The sequence below is a fragment of the Gavialis gangeticus genome, unplaced genomic scaffold, assembly GCF_001723915.1.
Source record: "Gavialis gangeticus isolate Ggan-Ray unplaced genomic scaffold, GavGan_comp1, whole genome shotgun sequence".
In the NCBI taxonomy this organism is placed as follows: Eukaryota; Metazoa; Chordata; order Crocodylia; family Gavialidae; genus Gavialis; species Gavialis gangeticus.
In genome coordinates this window covers 15,325,358-15,346,138 of record NW_017728992.1, presented here as the reverse complement: position 1 = coordinate 15,346,138, position 20,781 = coordinate 15,325,358, and the positions used below count along the sequence as shown (strand labels likewise).

Sequence of the window (20,781 nt, the reverse complement as noted above, 5' to 3'; positions counted from 1 at the left end):
ACTGCCTTTAAAGGCTGACATAACTCTTAGGGCTGTGCAAAATTTTGCCCAGTGTTTCATTTCAAAGCTGTTTCAATGCATTTTGAGATCAAAACAGTGAAATTGAAATGAAACAAAAGCCTTTGAAACAGCTTTGAAATGAAACAAGGGCACTTGAAACATTCCAAAAGTTTTGAAACATTCTGAGTTTCAAAGTCAGGCTTACTTGGCTTCAGCACCGATCCCAGCTGGCAACACCAGCCTCCTGTCATCCAGCAGTCATATCAGGGGCTCACCCGCATCCCTGGGAGGGCTGCAGGGGCTGTGCCAGACTGCTTCCAGGGGTGCAGGCCCCCGATCTGCCTCCCGGATCACAGGAAGCTGGTGCTGCTGCTTGGGAGCCTGAACCCAGTGCCGGGAAAATCGGTGCTGTCACTGGCCCCAGCTGGCAGCACCAACCTCTTGTGATCTGACAGGCAGATTGGGGGCCCGATTTGTTGGTGCCTGCTGTGTGGCACACAAGTTCCACTTCATTCTCAGGGATGGCTTGGAGGGGAACAGGGCTGCTGGTGACAGTGCCAGCACCACCAGCAATCTCATTTCCAAATGCAGGAAGGTGGCAGGCTGTTTCCACTGGAGCATCAAGGGGGGCAAGATGCTGTGGGACAAATAAGCAGAGCTGAACATCCCACAGCACAGAATCGTGCAGGATGTGGAGACTCGTGGAACTCCACATACTTGATGCTCAAGACGCCGGTGGTGCAACAGAAGGCCATCCATGAGATGGCCTTGCTCAGGCAGCTTGGGATCAGTGGCCCCCTTAACAGAGCTGAGTGGGATACCATTGCCCAGATCTTGGTGGTCCTCAAGCCCTTCCTTGAGACCACTGAGACCTTCAGCACTTAGCCAGGTGATCCTTGTAGTGAGGGAACTTCAGAGCCAAATGGAGAGCTTCCAGGGGATCAATGTTCCTGACTGGAGCAAGCCACTGTCACCAGATGTCCAAGCAGTGGTGAGGTGGCTGAAGGAGGGCATCAGGAAATGGCTTGATCCTTTACGGTCCAGTACAATCCACATGCTGGCTGCCATGTGTGACCCAATGGTGAAGGGCAGTCTAGGCAGCAGCCAAAGCCTGAATCAGTGGACAGAGGTGCTGGTGAAGACAGTCAGAGGGAAAGAACAGCAGACAGGGGGGATGCTGAAGAGGGGGATCCACTGTCCCATGCTAGCACACCATCTACCAGCCAGTCTTCTCCTGCACCACAGGAGCGGCCAATGTGGGCCAAGGGCATGGCTTCCGTGGTGGGGTTCAGAGGCACCATATCCTGCCATAAGGCAGTAGTGCTCAGGCCTTCGTAGCTGCCTATCTCACCGATGATGCGGAGCTGCTACTGTATGACCCCTTGGATTAGTGAGCAATCTGCAGCCAGGTGTGGCTGGATCTGGCCAGAGTTGCCTGCGAACATCTGTCTTGTCCACTGACCAGTGCTCCAAGCAAGAGGGTGTTCAGCATTGCTGGGGATGTAGTGACACCCCATTGCACCTTCTTGGATCATGGTTTGATGGAGCAGCTGGTGTTCCTCAAGGTGAATCGCCCACTGCTGGGGTTCCCCAAGCTCCAGGTACAGATGGAGTGAATGCCACCCTTCTCACTCTGTCCATAGCTATTTCCTTTTTTCATTTTTTTAAAAGCCATTTAATGCCCCGCTCTCAGAGCTGAAGGGGGCACTCACTGCATCACCAACCAGCAGGAGAAGAACATGTCCCTGCTGAGCTCCAGTGCCAGGATGAACTTGGAGGTATGGGCTGGGGGTATGGGGATGGAGGAGGCCCCAGGTCCTGGGCATGACCACTAAAACTGTACTCTTCCAGGGTTGGGGAGGCCTGGTGGCACTACTGGTGGCATGGCAGCCCCAGGAAATGCCAGGACCAAGGATGTCCCTGGTGAAAGGCAAGTAGAAGGTGCCATAACCTCTGGCTATTGCACACATGCACACAGTCCTGGCTGGGGAAATCCCAGAGCCGTCATGTCTTTGACAGGCCTGAGGCTTGCTGGTTGCAGTGGAGTTGTGAGGCTCCAGGTGAGCTCAGCTTAGCTGCTTGGGATGCCAGCTTTTGGGTTGAAAAACCATTCATCAGGCTGATGAAGCACCTGCAGTTGGTGTGTTTGTGTGTGTGCTGTTTCTGGATGGAAGGAATAGTAAAGGAGTCAGAGGCTGGCCTGGCATGCAATGCAGGCAAGAAATCCAGTCAGTGAAAATGGAAGTGGAGGTGTCAGGGGGTGAGGGACAGGCTGGGGTGGGGAGGGGAATGTAGAAGCACAGGTAAAAGTGGAGAGGTACCTGAGGAGTTAGATGTCTGGCAGGTGTGAGAGAATTCCACTGTCTGTATTGAGTCAGATTCTAGTTGGACCAATTAGAATACATTTTTTTCAGAGCCCACAACATAAATGCAAAGCTGAGATAGAAGAGACCTTACATGTGAGAGAACAACATTGATTTTTTTGGGAGCTTAACTAACCAAATTGATTTGGGCATAACTTAAGTAGTGTTTTCTTGTCCCTCTTCTCCCTTTCCAAAGTAACTAGTGCCCACCATTTGGGAAGGTGCTTATGAAACAATCTTCTACATTCAACTGTAAATACATTGCATTTTAGGAATTTTAAAATGTGGAAGTTGGTTAAGCTTGTAGGTTAATCATATACTCTGCACTCACATCATCACATGTTCTGCTTACTGAAAAAGAAGGTGAAACAGTATTAAATTTATTATTTGTTATTAAAATTACTAACCGGACAATAATAAAATCAAGAACGTGTCACCAAGGTATGTTAATTTGAGTACTGTTAAACGAAATTGAGAACAAAATGATACAACTATCAAGTCAAAATCAAACTAATGGTTCATGTGCCCTCCATCCTAACCACTCTGTTTGCAAGTCCTATGTACTTCTTACATCTGCTTTTGGGGCAAGGTCTGTGTCAAGATCTATCTTAACTCTCTGTTGTACAACCGAGACATAAATCAGTTGGTCATAAATTATATTGAACTTCATTCATAAAATGTTTATAATAGAATTACAAATGGTATTTTAATAAATAGTATGTCTATGATTTATCTATTACTACGTAGTCCAACAGGTCAATAGGTTGTGCATAATCATGGCTTATAGAACCATGTATATGCCTTCTTCTGATGAACGTAGACCAATTAATAATCCATGCTACTTTTATAACTTCTTGTAATCATGCCTTAGTATAAATATCAAGTTAACTGTGAAAGCAGAATGTATATTTTTATTTAAATAGTTACCAATTACAGTCATTGGTGGTTGGTTGCACAGTTTTTCCAGGAAGCCAACAAAAATGACACTGAATGACTAACCAGTTTTGGATGAATTTTTTAATTGTTTGCCTACTAAAAATTAATTGTAGGTTTAGAATTTGAGGATTTGATAATCTGTTCATAAGAAAAAAAATTCAGAACAAGGTAAGGTGAAAAGTCTGTCTCTAGCCACAATGGCCACCTGAGCCCTATTCTTCAACTGAGGCCCTACAATTTAGGAAAAAGAAAAAAATTATATGTATATGTTATATTTGTGATCTGAAGAAGACTATATTGCATTCAAAAGCTTGTCTAAGTATATCCCAACCGTGCAGTTCCAGTAAAATATATCACCCATAAAATAACTTGCCTCTTGCAAAAATGGTTAAATTAGTTATTGCAATTTTTCATGCAGTTATGAATTAATACAGTAAAAGGTGCCTTAACCGGCACCTTACAAGCTGACATGCTCTATTAACTGGCATGCCGGCTTGTAAAGTAAAAGCGAAACTGGAAGTGCCCACCGTGGCAGTTCCAGTTTTGCCAGGCTCCCATGGCCTGGGGCAAAGCAACCTGCGCTGCTGAGTCCCCACGGCCCAGGGCATAGCAGGCTGCGTGGGGCCCGCCTCCCTGTCCCGCGGGGCCTGCAGGAGGGTCAGTGATGTAGTGGGAGGGGCGGCGACACCCCAGATGCTGTGGGAGAAGCGGTGGCCTGAACAGGCAGATGCCTATTCAGGCCTCTCAATTAACTGACATATTTTGTTATTCAGCACCCCCCATTCCTCATGGGTGCCGGATAGTAAAGCTTTTGCTGTAGTTCCTTTAATGGTAGCTTAGGTCACACAGAGATTGGTCATGAGACACAAAGTAGACCAATATGAAACTTGTTAGGTTTTGGGGGTGGGGAGGGAGAGGAGTTTCACCCTTAATATTTGGTTTTGCCAAAGAATCCAAATTATAAGTAAATCTCAAAGAAAATGCCAGTGAAATTCTTTGGTGGCCATTTTGAAGTTAGCTGTCACTGTCCCTACAACTACCGGTGTACAAGTGGCCATATCACAGAAATTATCACTACCATCACACTAATTGGCACCCATTTAGCATTCTTAGCAGAATACCAAAGTTGGAATGGATATGGAGACTGCCTTGTTAGTTCACTGCTAAAATGTTACCTTTACCGAAGAATAAGCTTGAGGTGCATACTTAGGTAACAATGGAAAGTTTTTACTTCCTGTGCTGGACAAAGGGAAGTCTTCAAAGGTTTCTAGATTTGTCGGCCAAACAATATATGCAAGACAAAACCAAGCAAACAAAAGCAGTCCTCCTTCCAATATGTCTAAAAACATACTATACATGGTTAATGTGAATGGGTAAATATTTGACATCTCTGGAAATTCATAACTGGTAGAAAGGTATATGGAATCAGGTAGAATCTAGTCTGGGATTGTGTCAGAGTTGAAATGTCTATGGCTGTAGTGAAGCACACAGGATCAGGTGTTAGATTAGTAAGAGCAGTTTGTTTTTACATTGTGTTTGATTCTTGCTTGCTCATGGTAGTGATAGACTGTTTGATGTTCCGTTGATATTTAATATTTTCTAGTTATAACTATCATAAAACTCAAAATATTGGTCTCGCTTGTAGGTGTGTGCACTAGGACATTTCACAACCCCTTCTCTCTTACAAACTGATTATTTCCATTGAGTGCATATCCATGTCCAAATACTTGAAATACTTCTAAAGATCTGTCATAGTCACTTCTGGAAAGTGATGCTTAGTCTTCTAAGACACTTAGGCATTTTAAGAGAATGTAACTTATTCTCTGTAATGGTGGCATTTTTATGTTATGGATCTGTGTCTCTGGCTGTTATGAGGCTTCTGCAAAAGGAAAAATCATCACTCTTAAGTTGCCACAGTTTCTGTAAGTCTTCAGACACGTACATATGAAAACTATTGTTATTTAATGTAATGGTCCGTGAAAAAAGTTAGACTGAAAATCTAAGGTATTGAAATCTTTCAGACCACAGAACCATTGCAAGACCCACAGTCTGCTTTCCTGGAATCCCTAGTCAATACATTTTAACCTAGACTAGGAGGAAACACATTAGAAGTAAAAGGATGTCATATTTCCTATGCAGTCACTCCATGTTGCCCCCACTAAAACTGCCAAGTATTGTTAGCGGTGATGTAGATGCTTTTCTGTCAGAATTTGATAATTCGTTTTACATAAGCTGTAGAGACTACCAGATGGCACTGACCTGCAGTAATAATTAACATGATCAAAGCTGGTTTAGGTAGTGACGTAGAGTACATTCTCCTGGACACACAGTGTGTCCAGAAGGTGTGACATCCCAAGGGACAGTTGGAGTGTGGTCAACATGAACTTCTGGGTGGTAAAACGGAAACAGGTCAGCTGCAAGACCCTTGCAAGGGCAGTAGTAAAAACAGTTACATCCTACTATAAATAGTTCTATATATAAGTTCCTGCAAATAATAAAGACTTTGTAGTACACCACAAGTATCATCGCAATACTGCACAGGTTAACCTAAAGGTAAAAGGCTCCTGACCCTTTTGCCATTATTGTGAACTATTCAACCCTCTTGTATCATACTAAATGAAAATTAATTTGCATTATCTTCATAGCAGCATCTCCATAATACCACATATCCCCCAGAAAGCTGTAATTTGGTATTTTGAGTTGCATTATTGGCCTCTCTGTTCCCTTTTATTTTCCCTTTTCATTGCTATGGCAGCATGTGATGTTCCTGCTGGAGCCCTTCTCATATTGACAAGGGATGTTAATCCTAACTCAGCCCTCCTTAACCTTCTATGTATCTGTCTTCCTCACCCTTTCTTTTCCTCCCCTGTGGTTCCTTTTATATCTCTATAATTTATCCACATAGCAGGTATAGCACAAATTACATCTGCATACCAGTGATTTTTTTCCAAATTACAAAATCAGTGTCTTCAAGATATCCTGTTATAATAAGCATCTTTCTCTCATCTTTTTTGATAAGTTGTCCCCAAGCACTTTTCTCTGTCTCCTATCCTTTTTGCCTTCTCTTTGCCCTTGTGTTGACAGTAGTTCTTCTCACATCTTACAATATCATTTACGTGCTGATACCACTCAGTTGTGTTCTTCTTTTTTCTTTCCCCTCATAATAGCTGTACTTTAATTTTAATCCAGCCCTAATTTCTATGATTCTATGATGTTTCATATTCTTCAGAGAGAGAGGGGTGGGGTGATGATATTCATTTGTCAACACTATACAAAAACTTGTAGCAGTGAGAGAAAAGTTAATACAAAATACCTTTCAATAAACCTTGGAACCTGCCAAAATTGATCAAGATGCCAGCTAGCCTGAATCATTTAAATCACTCTACTGTTACAGCTATCAGTCTTAGACATCTGCAACTTGAACAATAATTTCTGTGGTGAATTTGGTATCTCTTAGACAATTTCAGAATATACATTCTAAAATGAATTGTATCATGAAATCCTCCACTCTCACCTCATGAGAGGCTGAGGAGTTTGGAAAAGAACATTTTGTTACAGATCCATTTCAATACAGACTTGCCTTTTTAAATGCCGAAAATACATATTTAAAGAAATAGAAAGGGACTCAAACTAAAATACCACATCTAAATACCCATAACCTGGAGAATCACATCTGAATGTTTCTAAATCAGGAGTCTTACTTGAATCTTGCCAATATTTCTACTTGGGCAGAATCAAAGTCCTAGATCCAAATGCACCCAGTTTTGAGGGTATTCAGTTTTAGATTTGCATCTTAATTTTAATAAACATATACTGGATATTTTGTAATAATAACATTTCAGAGTGGCATTTTGGTCATCTTTATCCTTCATGCAGTGACATTCCATATGAAATTGGGGCCTCTGAGTGGAGTTTTCAAAGGGACGCTCAATAAGTCAATAAACTATCCAGTATTGAGTGCTTTTTGAAGTCATGCCTGATATTGGATATTGTCTTCTAATATAGTGCTAGATGATGATCTTAACCTTGGCAGCAAATGGCTTCTGAATAGTTTCCAAAGTTGAATTAATTTTTTGCATAATAAATATAATCATGTGCATGCAATTTAGATTCTTTATTTACCTGGGCTTAGTGTGAAGATTTTCTCCAGATTTTGAAATGAGTGTTCTCATAGTTTAAGTACAGACAGTAAAAAAGCCTAAGGGTGGATTGATTCAGTGTGTGCAGGTGAATCTAAGATGCAGAGATTAAATTGAGAAGCAAGTGAACAGACATTCACTTTTGATTTGGGTAATGCAGCCACATGCCTGCAATGGCTCAAGCCAGAAGCTGGGGGGCATTAGAACATACTTGCCAGCCACTGCCAAATGGAGGGGAAGAGAGAAGCCCTCCAAGGCTCTCTCCACTCCCTGTTTGAGCAGAGGGAGTGTGGCCAGACCTTGTTCTGTGCTCTGCCTAGGTGGGGGTAGGTGGCACCTGCCAGGCTGAGTAGGGGATGGGTGGGGAAAAAGGTAGTGGCATTGAATTCATAAAAGCTTGAACAAGAATAGTTCTTTCTTTGAATTGAGCATTAAACACAGCTTAGCTGTGTGTTCACTTCCTCTTCCTGCTGCCCCTGAGGTCTCTGGGATTTGCAGTCCACGGTCACATCAGCAGGACTCTGCAGGATTGCTCATCACTGAGCTTCTGTTCTATTACAGCAGGGGCTGGCAATTATTTTGGGCAGAGGGCCACTTACTGAGTTTTGGCAAGCCATCAAGGGCCGCATGACAGGCATCCCAGGGCAGATTAATATTAATTTTCTAAATTTTTAGGGGCCCCATAGGCCGGATAGAATGGCCTGATGGGCCACATCTGGCCTGTGGGCCACATTTTGCCCACCTGTGTTACAGGTTTTAACCAGTTTCTGAAGACTTAAATTGGTTTATGTGTAACTTCTATCCCTAACCTTGCAGAACTGGTCTATGATGTCTGACAACTAGTCACAGGCTACTAGAATGGACTAAGGTGATGGTGCTCTACCTCTTGACCCCATGGTCCAGGCGAATGGGGTAGGGTCAGTACACAGGTCACATCAAGCCCCACGTGCAAGTATCTGACTCTGGGATCTGATACCACCCACTCCCTGTACTGAGTGCTGGGAGTGGGTACTGGGGCCTGGTACTTCCCCTTTCATCTTGCATGCAAGGCTTGGTCCCCTGGGGCCCAGCGCTGCCCCCTCCCATAGTGATTGGCCTCCAGGGACCTGGCATCTCACCCTCCCGACTCACTACACTGGGATTGGTCCCCTGGGGCCTTGCAGTGCCCCTCCCACTTCAATAGGTTGGGGGTCCTGGGAGCCTGCCACTGCTTCCCCAGTAGTCCCCTGCATGTCAGGATTAAGTCTTGAAGCCCGGGACCACCCCGTCCCAGCCCTCTGCATACCGGGATTGGGCACTGAGGCTGGACCCACCCCTACCTGGCCCTGTGCAATAGGATCGGGTGCCTGATCCAATATGCAGGGCCTGGGGCTCTTCGTGTGTCCAGAAATTTGGTGCCACTGGTCTCTTGTCATCATATGTCCAGACCCATGGGGCACAGCTCTATGGGCCAGATCTGGCTTGTGGTGTAGGGGCTCACCACCCCTCAACTTAAGCCAGTTAGGGTTGGAGTGTTGTACCCATATGGTCCAGGAAATTAGAAAAGTTTTTCATGGTAGTTGGACTCCTTGTATTAGATTCTAGCATAGGTGAGATGCAAACTGTAGTCCTTTTGATCCATAGAAATCAGCTTTGCTGAGTCAGCTGAAAGGGAACCCTTTCCATTCCTGAGTGAAAGAAGCCTGTCTCATATAAAAGCCACTTTTCATGCATTTTCTTTTAGGTTTTCTGCAAAGAACAATTGCTCTCTGAGCTTTGGCTAGTTATTAAAGTGTGTTGGTAAGGTATTGCACAGCTCTGACAAAGTGGCTGCGAGGAGACAAATACGGAAAATGTTTCTTCTTGGTGAAAGAGAATGTGTGAATCTTTCTACACTGCTTTTACCTAACTCATAGGGGAGTGAAGACACAACACCAAAGCATCTACTAAAATTGACGTGAACAATAAGACCCAACAATAATAGTCTGCTGAATGTTGCATCTGCCTTTATGAACCTTCACTCTTTCCCTGCCTAGATTATTCTGATACCCACCTTTATAATCTCCTTAGAACTAACTCCTTGGACACCAGCATGTGTGTTTATTGAAAGTTAATTGTATGGGCTGAAAGCCACTATAGCCCAACAGATCACAACTTTTGTCCAAGGCTTTCCATTTCTATACTTATGTGAGCAGTAGCAGGTATTATTACAGTGTCTTCATTGTCATTTAGTTATCATGCTCATTGCCGTTATACCTAAAAACCCCCAGAGTATTGTTTAAATACATGACATAAGATGTGAAAGCAAAAATAATAAAAAAAAGAAAAGAGAAAAAATCATGTAGTTGTTAATTTTTGGCACCATGTAATTAAACCACCTTTTTAATGTTATTTTTTTGCCAGTATCCAATTAGCAGAGCCATCTGCCTAAAGAGTTCTGGACCATCTGTCTGGAATATAGTTCTGTTCATTTTTCTGGTTCCTGGCTAATTAACTTCTTCACTGTGACATGTAATAGTACATTTTGTTTTTACACGTCAAAGAAGTGTGTATGTAATATATGTGTGTGTATTAATATACACATTACAAATGTCTGTACGTCTGTCTCGCCACAATACTACAAATATTGTTGGGGACTCAGTTATGTTCGATTCTTATAAGTGCAGCTCCCATTGATAGCACTAGAAGAGGAATGTGTTTTCATTCTCTTGGATGCACATCTAATAACAGAAATGCTAATTAACCAGTCCTTCCCTGGCTCTTCTTGTATTCTGAACCTGGCTGACATTCACTGATTGATTAGGATCTCATAATGGGGCTATATCAAAATGAAAAGGTTGTGTTTCTCCCTTAATCAGTTTATAACTTCTCTGGAAAATTTGTGGCAGGACTTCATGTCCTGCTGCCTTTGGATATGAAGAAGGCAAGAACTGTTGTCCTTTTTGACTATTGTTTATCCAATAAATGAGAAGTACTCATGCATTCTTAACACTGTGCATGTGTTTTTTTGCTTTCTGCAAAGGTATCTGAACAAATCCAGTGGTGTTTGGCATGCCTCTTGGTTTCCCCTGGAGCCAGCCCAACTGCATATATTTAGTTTGCTCACTAAAGATATCATTGTTTAACTTTTGAACAAGAGTCTATTGCCATTCAACCATTATCCAAGTGTATTGTGGTACACTTTATTGCTGCAAAGTATATACTTACTATTACTAGTTAATTTTTATGCTGACAGACTGTTGAAATATATATTTTTTTTGTTAGTAAAGATTTTTTTCTGCTATTTAGTTTTAGTTGGAATTTGTTCCTTTACTGGAATTATGTCCTGCTTCAAAATTTCATGTCACTTTCTTTCTTAAGCTTTCAAAGTGCTGCACAAACAGTAAGGAAGGAATGTCTGTAAAACACACTGAGTTATGTATGAGAATACTTGTACAAAACACAGCAGTTTTTCCTTTGAGTCTACTGGATTGTGCTAATTATCATGCTCATTAACTTAGCATCATGTGTATTCAGTATCCCCATGCTTCAAAATGTCTTGCCTTATGAGCCTCATCTCCTTCTATGACCAGGTAACTCACCACCTGGACATGAGAGAGCAGGGTGACATTGTATACCTTGACTTCCAAAAGGCCTTTGATCTAGTATCCCATAATGTCCTTACAAGAAAATTGGAGGATTGTGGGCTTAATTCCAAGACAGTCAGGTGGGTGAGAAACTGGCTGCAGGATAGGACCCAGAGAGTCGTAGTGAACAGATCTGTGTCATCCTGGCTAGATGTGGGCAGTGGTGTGCTGCAGGGGTCAGTGCTTGGCCCAGTACTTTTCAACATCCTTATTAACTGTTTGGATATTGGGGTAAAGAGCTCACTGGCGAAGTTTGCAGATGCCACCAAGTTATGGGGGAGCATGGTCATGCTTGAAGATAGGCGACAGATACAGGTGGACTAGACAGGCTAGCAAGTTGGGCAGATCGGAATCTGATGAAGTTCAATGTCAAGAAATGTAAAGTGCTCCACCTCAGGACGAGCAACCCCCAACACACCTACAGGCTTGCCAGCACCAAACTGACTAGCACCACGAATGAAAGGGACCTGGGGGTAATAATAGACCACAGTATAAATATGAGCCAGGAGTGCAATGCTGTAGTCAGTAGGGCAAATAATACTCTGCCGTGCATCAATCGATGCATCTCCAGCAAAACCAAGGGGGTGATTCTTCTGCTCTACTTGGCACTAGTGAGACCACAGCTGGAGTTCTGCATCCAGTTCTGGGCACCACACTTTAACAAGGATGTGGACAAGCTTGAGAGAGTCCAAAGAAGAGCCACCTGTATGATCAGAGTCTTAAAGGCAAGCCATATGAGGAAAGCCTGAGGGATCTGGGACTCTTTAGCCTGAGGAAAAGAAGGATGAGGAGGGACCTGGTAGCAGCTTACCGTTACACTAGTGGAGTACATCGAGGGCTCAGCGAGCAACTGTTTACCAGGGCACCCGAGGGGAGGACCAGGAGTAATGACCCTAAACTCCTTGAAGACTGATTCAGGTGCAACATTAGGAAAAACTTCTTCACAGTCAGGGTGTCCAGACTATGGAATAAGATCCCTCCAGAAGTGGTACAATCACCTACCTTGGAAATCTTCAAGAGGATACTAGACAGTCAATGGACACAATGATCTTCTGAGGTCCCCTCTGGCCTTACAATCTATGAATCTATCAATTTGGCTCAGTTAATTTTATTGTTGTACAGGTTTCCCTTGATTTATGCAGTACACGTGTTCTCAGAGAACGGCGCATAAATCAAATTAGCATAAAGTGAACCAACTTTACAATGTAACAAATAGGAATAGAAGCCCCTGGCAGTAAGGGAGGGAGTGAAGCTGGGACTAGGGAAGGGGCAGGGGGGGTTGCCAGTCCTGGGGTTGCACAAGGCAGCAAAGCTGCACTCACCCCAGCCCCGGCTGCAGTGGCCCTGGGAGTGGCTGGCACCAGCTGCCTGCAGGTGCTGGGCTGCATGTGCTCTGCCTGTCCCCCCACGCCTGGGTTCTGCCTGTCCCCACTCACCTCTGCTCCTAGGCTGCGCCATGCCCTGGTGCAGGCAGCTGGTGTCGGCTGCTTTGAGGGCCGCTCCAGCATGGGCTGGGGTGAGTGCGGACAAGCAGAGCCCTGGGTGAGTAATTTTGTGGTGATATCTTTTATTGGACCGGCTACATTGTTGGGATAGACTTAGACAAGCTTTCAAATGCAATGCGTTTTCTTAATGCATTTGGTCCAATAAAAGATAACGCCCACAAAACTCCTTGCTTATTGCATATTTTTCTGGACCAATACAGCCACAGCATCACTCCAGTGCTAGCAGTACATATAGTTTACTATGACATATAAGAAAGAAAAGACATATCCTGAGAATCTCAGTAGTGGACTAAATAGATAATTGTCATGCATAGCTCCATGCCCAATTCTTTGCCCAACCAATCCAGATTCTACTGAAGTATTTAAGAGCTACTTAGGAACTAACAGTTTCACAATAGATTACAGTAGCGATTTTGCATACATCAAACTTTGTCTTTCTAAAATAACACACATTAATTTGTGTCAATTAGACATCCTAATACTTGAAGTCAGGTCATCCATCAGCTCTGTCTGAAGATAAAATTACAGTGTGGTTGTGTTGGAGGACTTCTTTTTTTAATATTTGATTTGGTTTAATATGTAACATGCTTTTCTCTTGCTTGCTTTTTAAATGAAGTTTAAACTGTTTTCTCCTGGAAGACTATTTTTTCCCCTTATCCTACCCTTTGTATATTTCCAGAAGAGCTAATTAAAAGTTGGAATTTGGTCTGTTAAAAATCGTACCATTCTCACAAAAAAAAGTTATCTTCTGGAGCAGAAATAGAATTCTCAAAATGTCTACCAATGGAGAAAATGCAAAAAAGAAAAGAAAAGAAAACTAAAAACAATTGGGCAATGCATTGAGCATTGGCTTAGCATAAGTCAGTAATGTACCTTTGCAAATTTCTTTCCACCAGTCTGTCCCTGACCAGGTTCATACGGCATGTGTATTATAGTCAAATTTCTCTTTAGCACTCCAGTGACTGCTGAAATGTTGAGTTTAAAGTTCACTTACAATGTTATGCAAAGCCTCTCTACTCCTTTGATGCTCTTTAACTTGTTTTGACATTCCACCCTGCATTAGCACAAAGTCTCTTAAAGAACTGGTGTACTCCAGCGGTCCAGAAGAGCTGAATAAATCTAGCATATCTGCTGCCCTTACTTTAACAATAAATGCAAGTACTCTACATGTGTGGCTGGGCTGTGCCTGTGTATTAGTGATTAAAATGGTTATATTTTAATGCTCAAGTGTCCTTGTAACACATTATCTGATTGTGACCCCTTTTATGACAGCCTCTTCCAGCATAGGTAGTTTTCCACCTTTTTAAAATTAAGGCATCCCTCAGAAAATTGCAGTTCTTCACTTTGTTGTTTTTTGGCTACGGAAAAATGTTAGAGTAAATCTTATCGCAAAGAACTTAGGAAGACCACAACAGGTTAGAGTATTTTCAGCACCATGGATTCCTATTTGAAATCTTTGGATTTATTTTGTGAATTGTATAAGTGTTTGCATACCTAAGAGTATTTATATTGCATAGCACCCCACAACACTCTTAAAAAGGATCTCATGGCAGTGCAGGGTGCCATGACACCCTAACTTAGAATCATTTACCTAGAGTTACATAAGTATACTTAGTTTTAAATGTTATCCATGATTTCTTAATTTCATCACTAATGTAAAAGGGATCGGGGTGAATACACATTCTTCTTTCCCTAACAGGATTGCATCTTACGTAAAACTTACACTAAAAGTTTACAATGTGTTACTCAGAGCTTTATCAACTTAATTGACTTTATATTTAAATATAACATTTACTTATGAAAGTTGGTTTGATCTAGCTTCCCCTGTACGTCCTTGGCTACTGTATCTGGCAACATGAGATTATATCTTAGTAGTTAGTATCCATATTTCAATTTATCTGTACAAAGAACAGAGAAAGAGGTACTTGCAATATGATAAACTGGATTTCCAACTTGCTTGCATTCAATTTCATTGCATATTTTTGATGAAAACTTAAGAAAATCCACGAGCAGATTTTTGTGTTTTGACTCTCTGAGGTCTTTGTCATGAAAATGTTACTCGTTTTAGGTTTTAACTAATAATGGCTGCTAGTAGATATGGAAAAAAACAAACAAACTGTGCTTTACCAGAAGAAGCAGCACATTAGGGTGATGTGGCTCTGCAGTGTCTGAATAGATCAGGCACTTCAGCGGGGCTTTTTGGCACTTTTATCTAATAGCTGATCCAATCACCTATTAGATAAAAGTGGCAAAGAGTCCTGCTACTGTGCCTGATTTATACAGCTGCTGTAGAGCTGGGTCAGACTCAGGTGCTGTCTCTTCTGGGCATGTGTTGGGCTTGGCGCAGCCGTATGCCAAATTTAAACTAAAGTGTGCTTTTTTTCTTTTTCACATCTGCAAGCATAAATAATGTGCTAATTTTGGTGCTTTCGTCATTAGACTGTACAGTAGAGATTTTAAAGGAAGTCTGTTGAGAATGAAATAGAAATTATATTAATGTGTGAATGGTCACAATGGCCACATCTATATGAATGTGTTTGAACTGAGTGACAAAGTTTTCCTGCCCCCATATTTTATAATCTAGAAAATTAATCACAGGGTTAAGGATCTTAATTCCTAAATTCTGTTCCCATCTCTGCTATTGATAAGAATATAATATTTTGTATTTCTGTAGCTCTTTCCAAGGATCATTTGATTATGCTCTTCACCTGTTTGATGAAGGTGTTAAGTATATCTACCAACATTTGCATATTTGGAAATAGAGTTTGAAGGACATTATTAGGGTCATACAGCAAGTCACCCTTAGATCCAGATTTTTGGACTCCCAAAACCAATGTCCAGTTCATTAGACTAAGAAGTAGGCTCCAGACAAGCAACATAATCTTTCTCAGTTTGAAATTCCAGGTTTTAAAATGGGAAGATTTGCACAGTTTTGTGCATTGGAGAAGATATTTTAAATCTTGTATAGTATATTTTCACCTATAGTAAATATTATTTACTCTGCATTAGATACAGGGAAAATGTGGCTCGGATGGGTTGATTGTGTGAGAAGCAAAAGCAGGCCTTGAATCTTTAAAGTTGTGCATTCAAAAACCTGCTTTTGAAAATTTGGTGTGGAGCCTTATGTCTTGTGGGTACAGTGGTCTAATGAATTATGCATGGCTATATTAGAGGTGTTGTGAAGCCTAAAGTTTATAACTACTACATGAAGTGTTAAACAATACTAACCCAAGTCAGTGGCACAGCTCCCTCTTCCAAAAAACTCCATAGTCATTGGGTTTTCACACAGTTGGAAACATGCTGTTTTAATGGTGGAATGTGACTTTCTTGAATAATATTTTATCCTTTTCTAATTTCCTCTATATTTTTTCCCATATCTTTATTCACTCTGCAAGCCCATCTATATCAGCATATAGTTAATCTTCCCTTTTTCTCCTCCTCTTTCTCTTGGCTTTCTGTCTTCTTCCTTCCCCATTCCTCCCCTCTCCCCCCATCACTCCCAAGAGTCCCTGCTTTAATATTTCCTACTCATTTCACAAATGGCAAGTGTTCTCCTTCAAGCCGTTAATTTAAACCTATGGGACATGTCCCCACGAGCAGGGGTGTGCAGTTGCCATGGAGTAAAAAGCAGCAGCACAAATTTGTGTAACGGCTTTTTGTCCCAGTGCACGCCCTGGCACATAGGGTTAACATGGGGAAAAATGCTCTGGGTGAGGTAGGGGGAGGCTGGGGTCAGCACCTGGACTGACCCCAGCCACCTTACCTGTGGTCCAGGGGGCCTCCCAGGGCTGCAGCACCAGCAATCTGGGTGTGCAAAGCCTGGCCAACAGCTGGAGCGTGGCTCTGGCTGGCCAGGTTCTGATTTTGGGTGGCACATGGCATGTGTACCACCCTGCTTTTTTATGTCTTTTTTTTTTATGCTGCAGTTAGCAGTGCAGTGCATGCCTGCATGTGTGGCATGTGTGGTTTGTGATGCCACAGACAGGTCTGCAGCACTGCAAACTGAATGTGTGCGCTCATCTAAATGCACCCATGAAGTCGTCTTGCACTGCTCTCCTCCAAGTAACTCCTCTGTACTTCCATGCATTGGAAGCATGGTAAAGTTTTTAACCTTCAGTGCCCTTTAGGGATAATATTTCCCAAATCAGATACCGACACACAATGCTGTATAATGTATAGGCTTATTGTGTCGTAGTGATACTTGCATTTGGTATTTGTTCTGAAGCAATCCTTATTCTTTAGAAAACTGTGTTGGTCTGCCAAGAACAGTCCTTTGTAATGTCCTTACCATTAGTGGGGTAAAATTAGTTTTCATACAACAGAATGAAAAGAGTTAAGCCATTGTTCCCTTTTTATATAACTCAGTATGAGTTTTTTTTCATGCTGTTAGAATACAATTTGTTACAAACGTTAGGGTCATTCACTGATGGATTCTTCCAGCCTGTTTCAGAAGTTTTCAATGAATTCCCCCCACTGCTGTACAAATTCATCTGGAATAGAAATGTTTTAAATGGAAGGGATGGAGCAGGGAGGGAAGGGATGTTGATTATAAGGTTATTTTTCCTGAAATGAAAAACCGCATTCTTGGGTTAGTTGAAAAGGCAAATCAAAGAATACTATGAAGTAGAATCCAAAGGTTTTTTCTTCCCTTCATTTAAATAGCCATTCAGCCTATTATTTTTACTAATTACAGAGCCTCCTTGGTATTAATCCAGTCTCCATGGAAGGTCAGGTACAAAACATAAGCTGCATTAAATCAGCATGAATTGTCTTTGGTTATTTATTGGTAAATGAAAATGGGCAGACTTTGGTTTAAACTGTTCAGCTTGAATAGTTAGCTAAGAACTCACCATTCTGTCTGGTAGAAAGCAGATGTAGTCCATGATGCTCTTAAATACTCTCTCCATGTGACAAGTATGGCTACTATAAAATACACTCTACTTGCAAATGTACATGCATATCAATGTGTGCATTCTGAAACAGCCACTTTGCTCCCTTAAATAGTAGATTTTCTAAGTCATAGCATTCGAATATTAGATAACAAAATCATAAGGCTTAGTTCATGCACAGAACCTGTAGCCTGGTAAAATAGTGTAACAGCTCTAGCATAAATCTGCTGAAATGGGGAGACGGCACAGAAATGAGGATAAATCACCTCAGTTCTATTGTAGACAGTTTTACTGTTTGTTGTTTTGTACGTGCCCCCCACCTGACTAAATGGATGTTTTAGTGCTTGTGATTAGTGCTGTGTTGGTAGCCCAAGGACTGAACCCTTCAGTTGATACTCAAAGCAAGGGCAGTGACATACATGCTTTTCCACAACACCACGGCTATATCTCTCCATAACACTGACCCCTGATGCAGTGATGAGGCAGGCCGTTAACCCATGGAGGCAGGCCGAGAGGGTGTTTTGTCTTGTGTGCTTTTCCAGTTTCTTAGCTTTGTTAGACCTGCCAAGCATGGTTCTAATTAGTGGCATTTGTGATTTGTTATTTTTTATACTGTTGCTGTATCTAATGGTAGGTCTCGACTGAGATCACAAACATGAAATTTCTGAGAAATCACTAGGACTGTATGCCTTCAAAAAGAAGGCACATTTTTACAATTAAATATTTCATCTACAAATGGACTGGGTCTGTACGTGCAAGGAAGGAAGGAAAGGTGGGCAGGCTTATATATACAATGCAGATGCTATATCCTTGTAAATATGACTTTGATTTTTTTTTCTTATATTGGAAGTCAGAAAAATACTGACCTGCCTTAAACTCAGGAGTAGTCTGTATTAAAAGGAAAATGATAATATTTACAATTCTGGGGAACAAGAAAGAAGCCATTAGGAGAATATTATGAATGAATGTTCTTCTATATTAGTAGTTAATTCACCAGACGTGTGTTATATAAGACTGTACTGTGGGTTGGATGTCTCTGTGTTTTGTGGATTTTACTTATCTGTGTCCATAACTGTTTGTGTTTCAGGCAGCAGAGTGGCAATGTGATGAAGCTACTAAAAGAGCCTGTTACAGTAAGGGCAAATCAAAGGTAAGAAGGTGACAGCTGTACAGCTTAATCAGAACTTATATTTGAGTGACTAGTACAATTCAGTGTACAAACCTCTTCTCTATAAATTCTTGTTATCTCCCATTCCTTTTTGAAGTGAGTCTTTAGGGAGGCAATATTACATTTATTGCAGTGGAGGCAAAAGAATATGAACAATAACAGAAGACAAGGATAGCTCCTTCTTTCTTGGAAATATCAAGGGCACTAGAGTAACAATACCCACCTTATTCAGCCTCTGTCACTTTACTGTCTTACTCCTGCAGTCTGTGAAACACACAGTACTAGATTTTGATCTGATTTTTCAGCACACTGGTGTAAATCCACTCATCTCTCAGGAGGCAGGGTACATTTTTTAACACCATTTTAGACTTCTGTGCTGTTCTGTTGCCTCATGACCCCAAATCAATTGAAAATGAAGATGGCAATCTGAAATTTACTATTGATGTCAAAATAGGATTTGGTCTCCAGAGTCAGATTCCAGTTTTGACTAATTACAATATATTTTTTCAGTGCACACAAAGTAGTTAAATGCAAAGCTGAGGCAAAACAGACCTCCTCTGTGAGAACATTATTTTTTGTGAGCTGAACTGACCAAATTAATTTGGGCATAACCCACCTTGGTAAGTAGTGCTTTTTTGTCCCTTTTACCTCCCCCAAGGTGGTTAGCATCCACCAGCTGGGAAGGTGCTTGTACAGCAATCTTCTGTGTTCACTGTAAATGCATTGCATTTTAGAAATGCTGTCTCATAGGAGAAGCAAATGCTAAAAAAAATAAATTGATTAAGCTAGGAGGCTGACCAAATGCACTCCACTCAGGTCATCATATGATCTGGATCCATGCTGCTAACTGAAAGAAATATCATGCAGTATTAGATTTGAGAACTTTATTAAAATGGCTAAACAAGCAAAACTAAACTCAAGAATACCTATCACCAGTGCTAAGCTAGTGTTAGAATCGGTAAAGTATAAATTGAGAACAGAATTGTACAACTATCAAATTAAGGTCAACTCAAGAATTCTGTATATTAGTCTCAGTGTTGGACTGGACTCATTTTATCTAGCTGAATTACCAGATTAATACATAAAATATACAGTGGTTTTAAAACCTAAGAAGATGTTTGGGAACATGGATGCCTTTGGGCATAAAGATCCCTAGAGTTTCATACAAATCAGTTAAGTCTATGGTTTGGAGCATCTTAGACATTTTCAACTTGGAAAACAGCACACGCATCCATGGAGATCTTTTTGAGACACTGTGGGTGCATTTACATGTGTCATTAAGGTTACATAATAAACTCCAGCACAGTTTGCACTGGAGTCAGCTGCTCCTGGGCATAGCATCTGCATGTGCTCCCAGGACTGCAACAGTTTGAGCCAGGGTGGAGGAGACCTGGACTGGCAGCAGGTTTGGGGTTCCAGGCACAGGCTCCAGGTGGCATTGGAGGGGCTGTCTGGGGCACAAGAGCACTGAAACTGTGGAGCTGTGTGGCTGGTCCCCCAAGCCTGCTGCCAGCCTGCAGTTGCTCCACCCTGGCTCAAATTGCTGTGGTCCCAGTCACTGTTCACACGTGCATTTCAACTCAGTAAATGACTCTGGTATAAGATAGTACTGTTTCTGGCAGCAGGCGGTGGCGGCACTGGGAGGGGTGGCTACGGGGAGCTAAGGTGAATTTTGGGGTAGCTATAGCCCCCTCCAAGCCCTCCCTAGTGGCATTCCTGCTCAGGGCCCTCCACTCTTCTGCCTTTCCCTCGGTAGCTCCATGCTGGTTGCATGTCCCCTGCCTGCCCCGCAGTGGGGGGCTCCCAAGGGAAAGGCAGCAGAGCAGAGTGCTCAGAGCAGGGGTGGCACTAGGAGGGGGTTTGGGGAGCTATAGCCACCCCAAAATTTACCTTATTCCCCCCCTGTAGCCACCCCTCCCAGAGCCGCCGCTGCTGCTGTCTGCCCACCCCACTCCTACCTGCTCTGAGCCCAGCCCTGGCCCAGCACCCAGCCCCCCTGCCAGGAAGAGGTTGGTGCTGTCCCTGACCCTAAACCCACAGTGGGCAGTCTGCAGCTCCATACACAAATCTGGGGGGGAGGGGCAGGCACCCCCCAGGCCACTCCTGGGGTGCATGCAGTGGTGGAGAGCTGCTTCCCATCCTCACTCTCCCATGTCCCCTGGACAAGCCTTGCCTC

General features: G+C 42.4%; 1 protein-coding gene across 1 annotated transcript in view; it reads left to right on the top strand.

Annotated features, from left to right (window-relative positions):
* Positions 1 to 20,781, top strand: part of SEMA5A (semaphorin 5A) — a 510,735-nt gene that overhangs the window by 164,402 nt on the left and 325,552 nt on the right. The window contains exon 4 of the mRNA XM_019521077.1: positions 18,525 to 18,587. Within this exon, the coding sequence (XP_019376622.1) occupies positions 18,525 to 18,587 (63 nt within the window). The remainder of the gene's footprint in view (positions 1 to 18,524; positions 18,588 to 20,781) is intronic.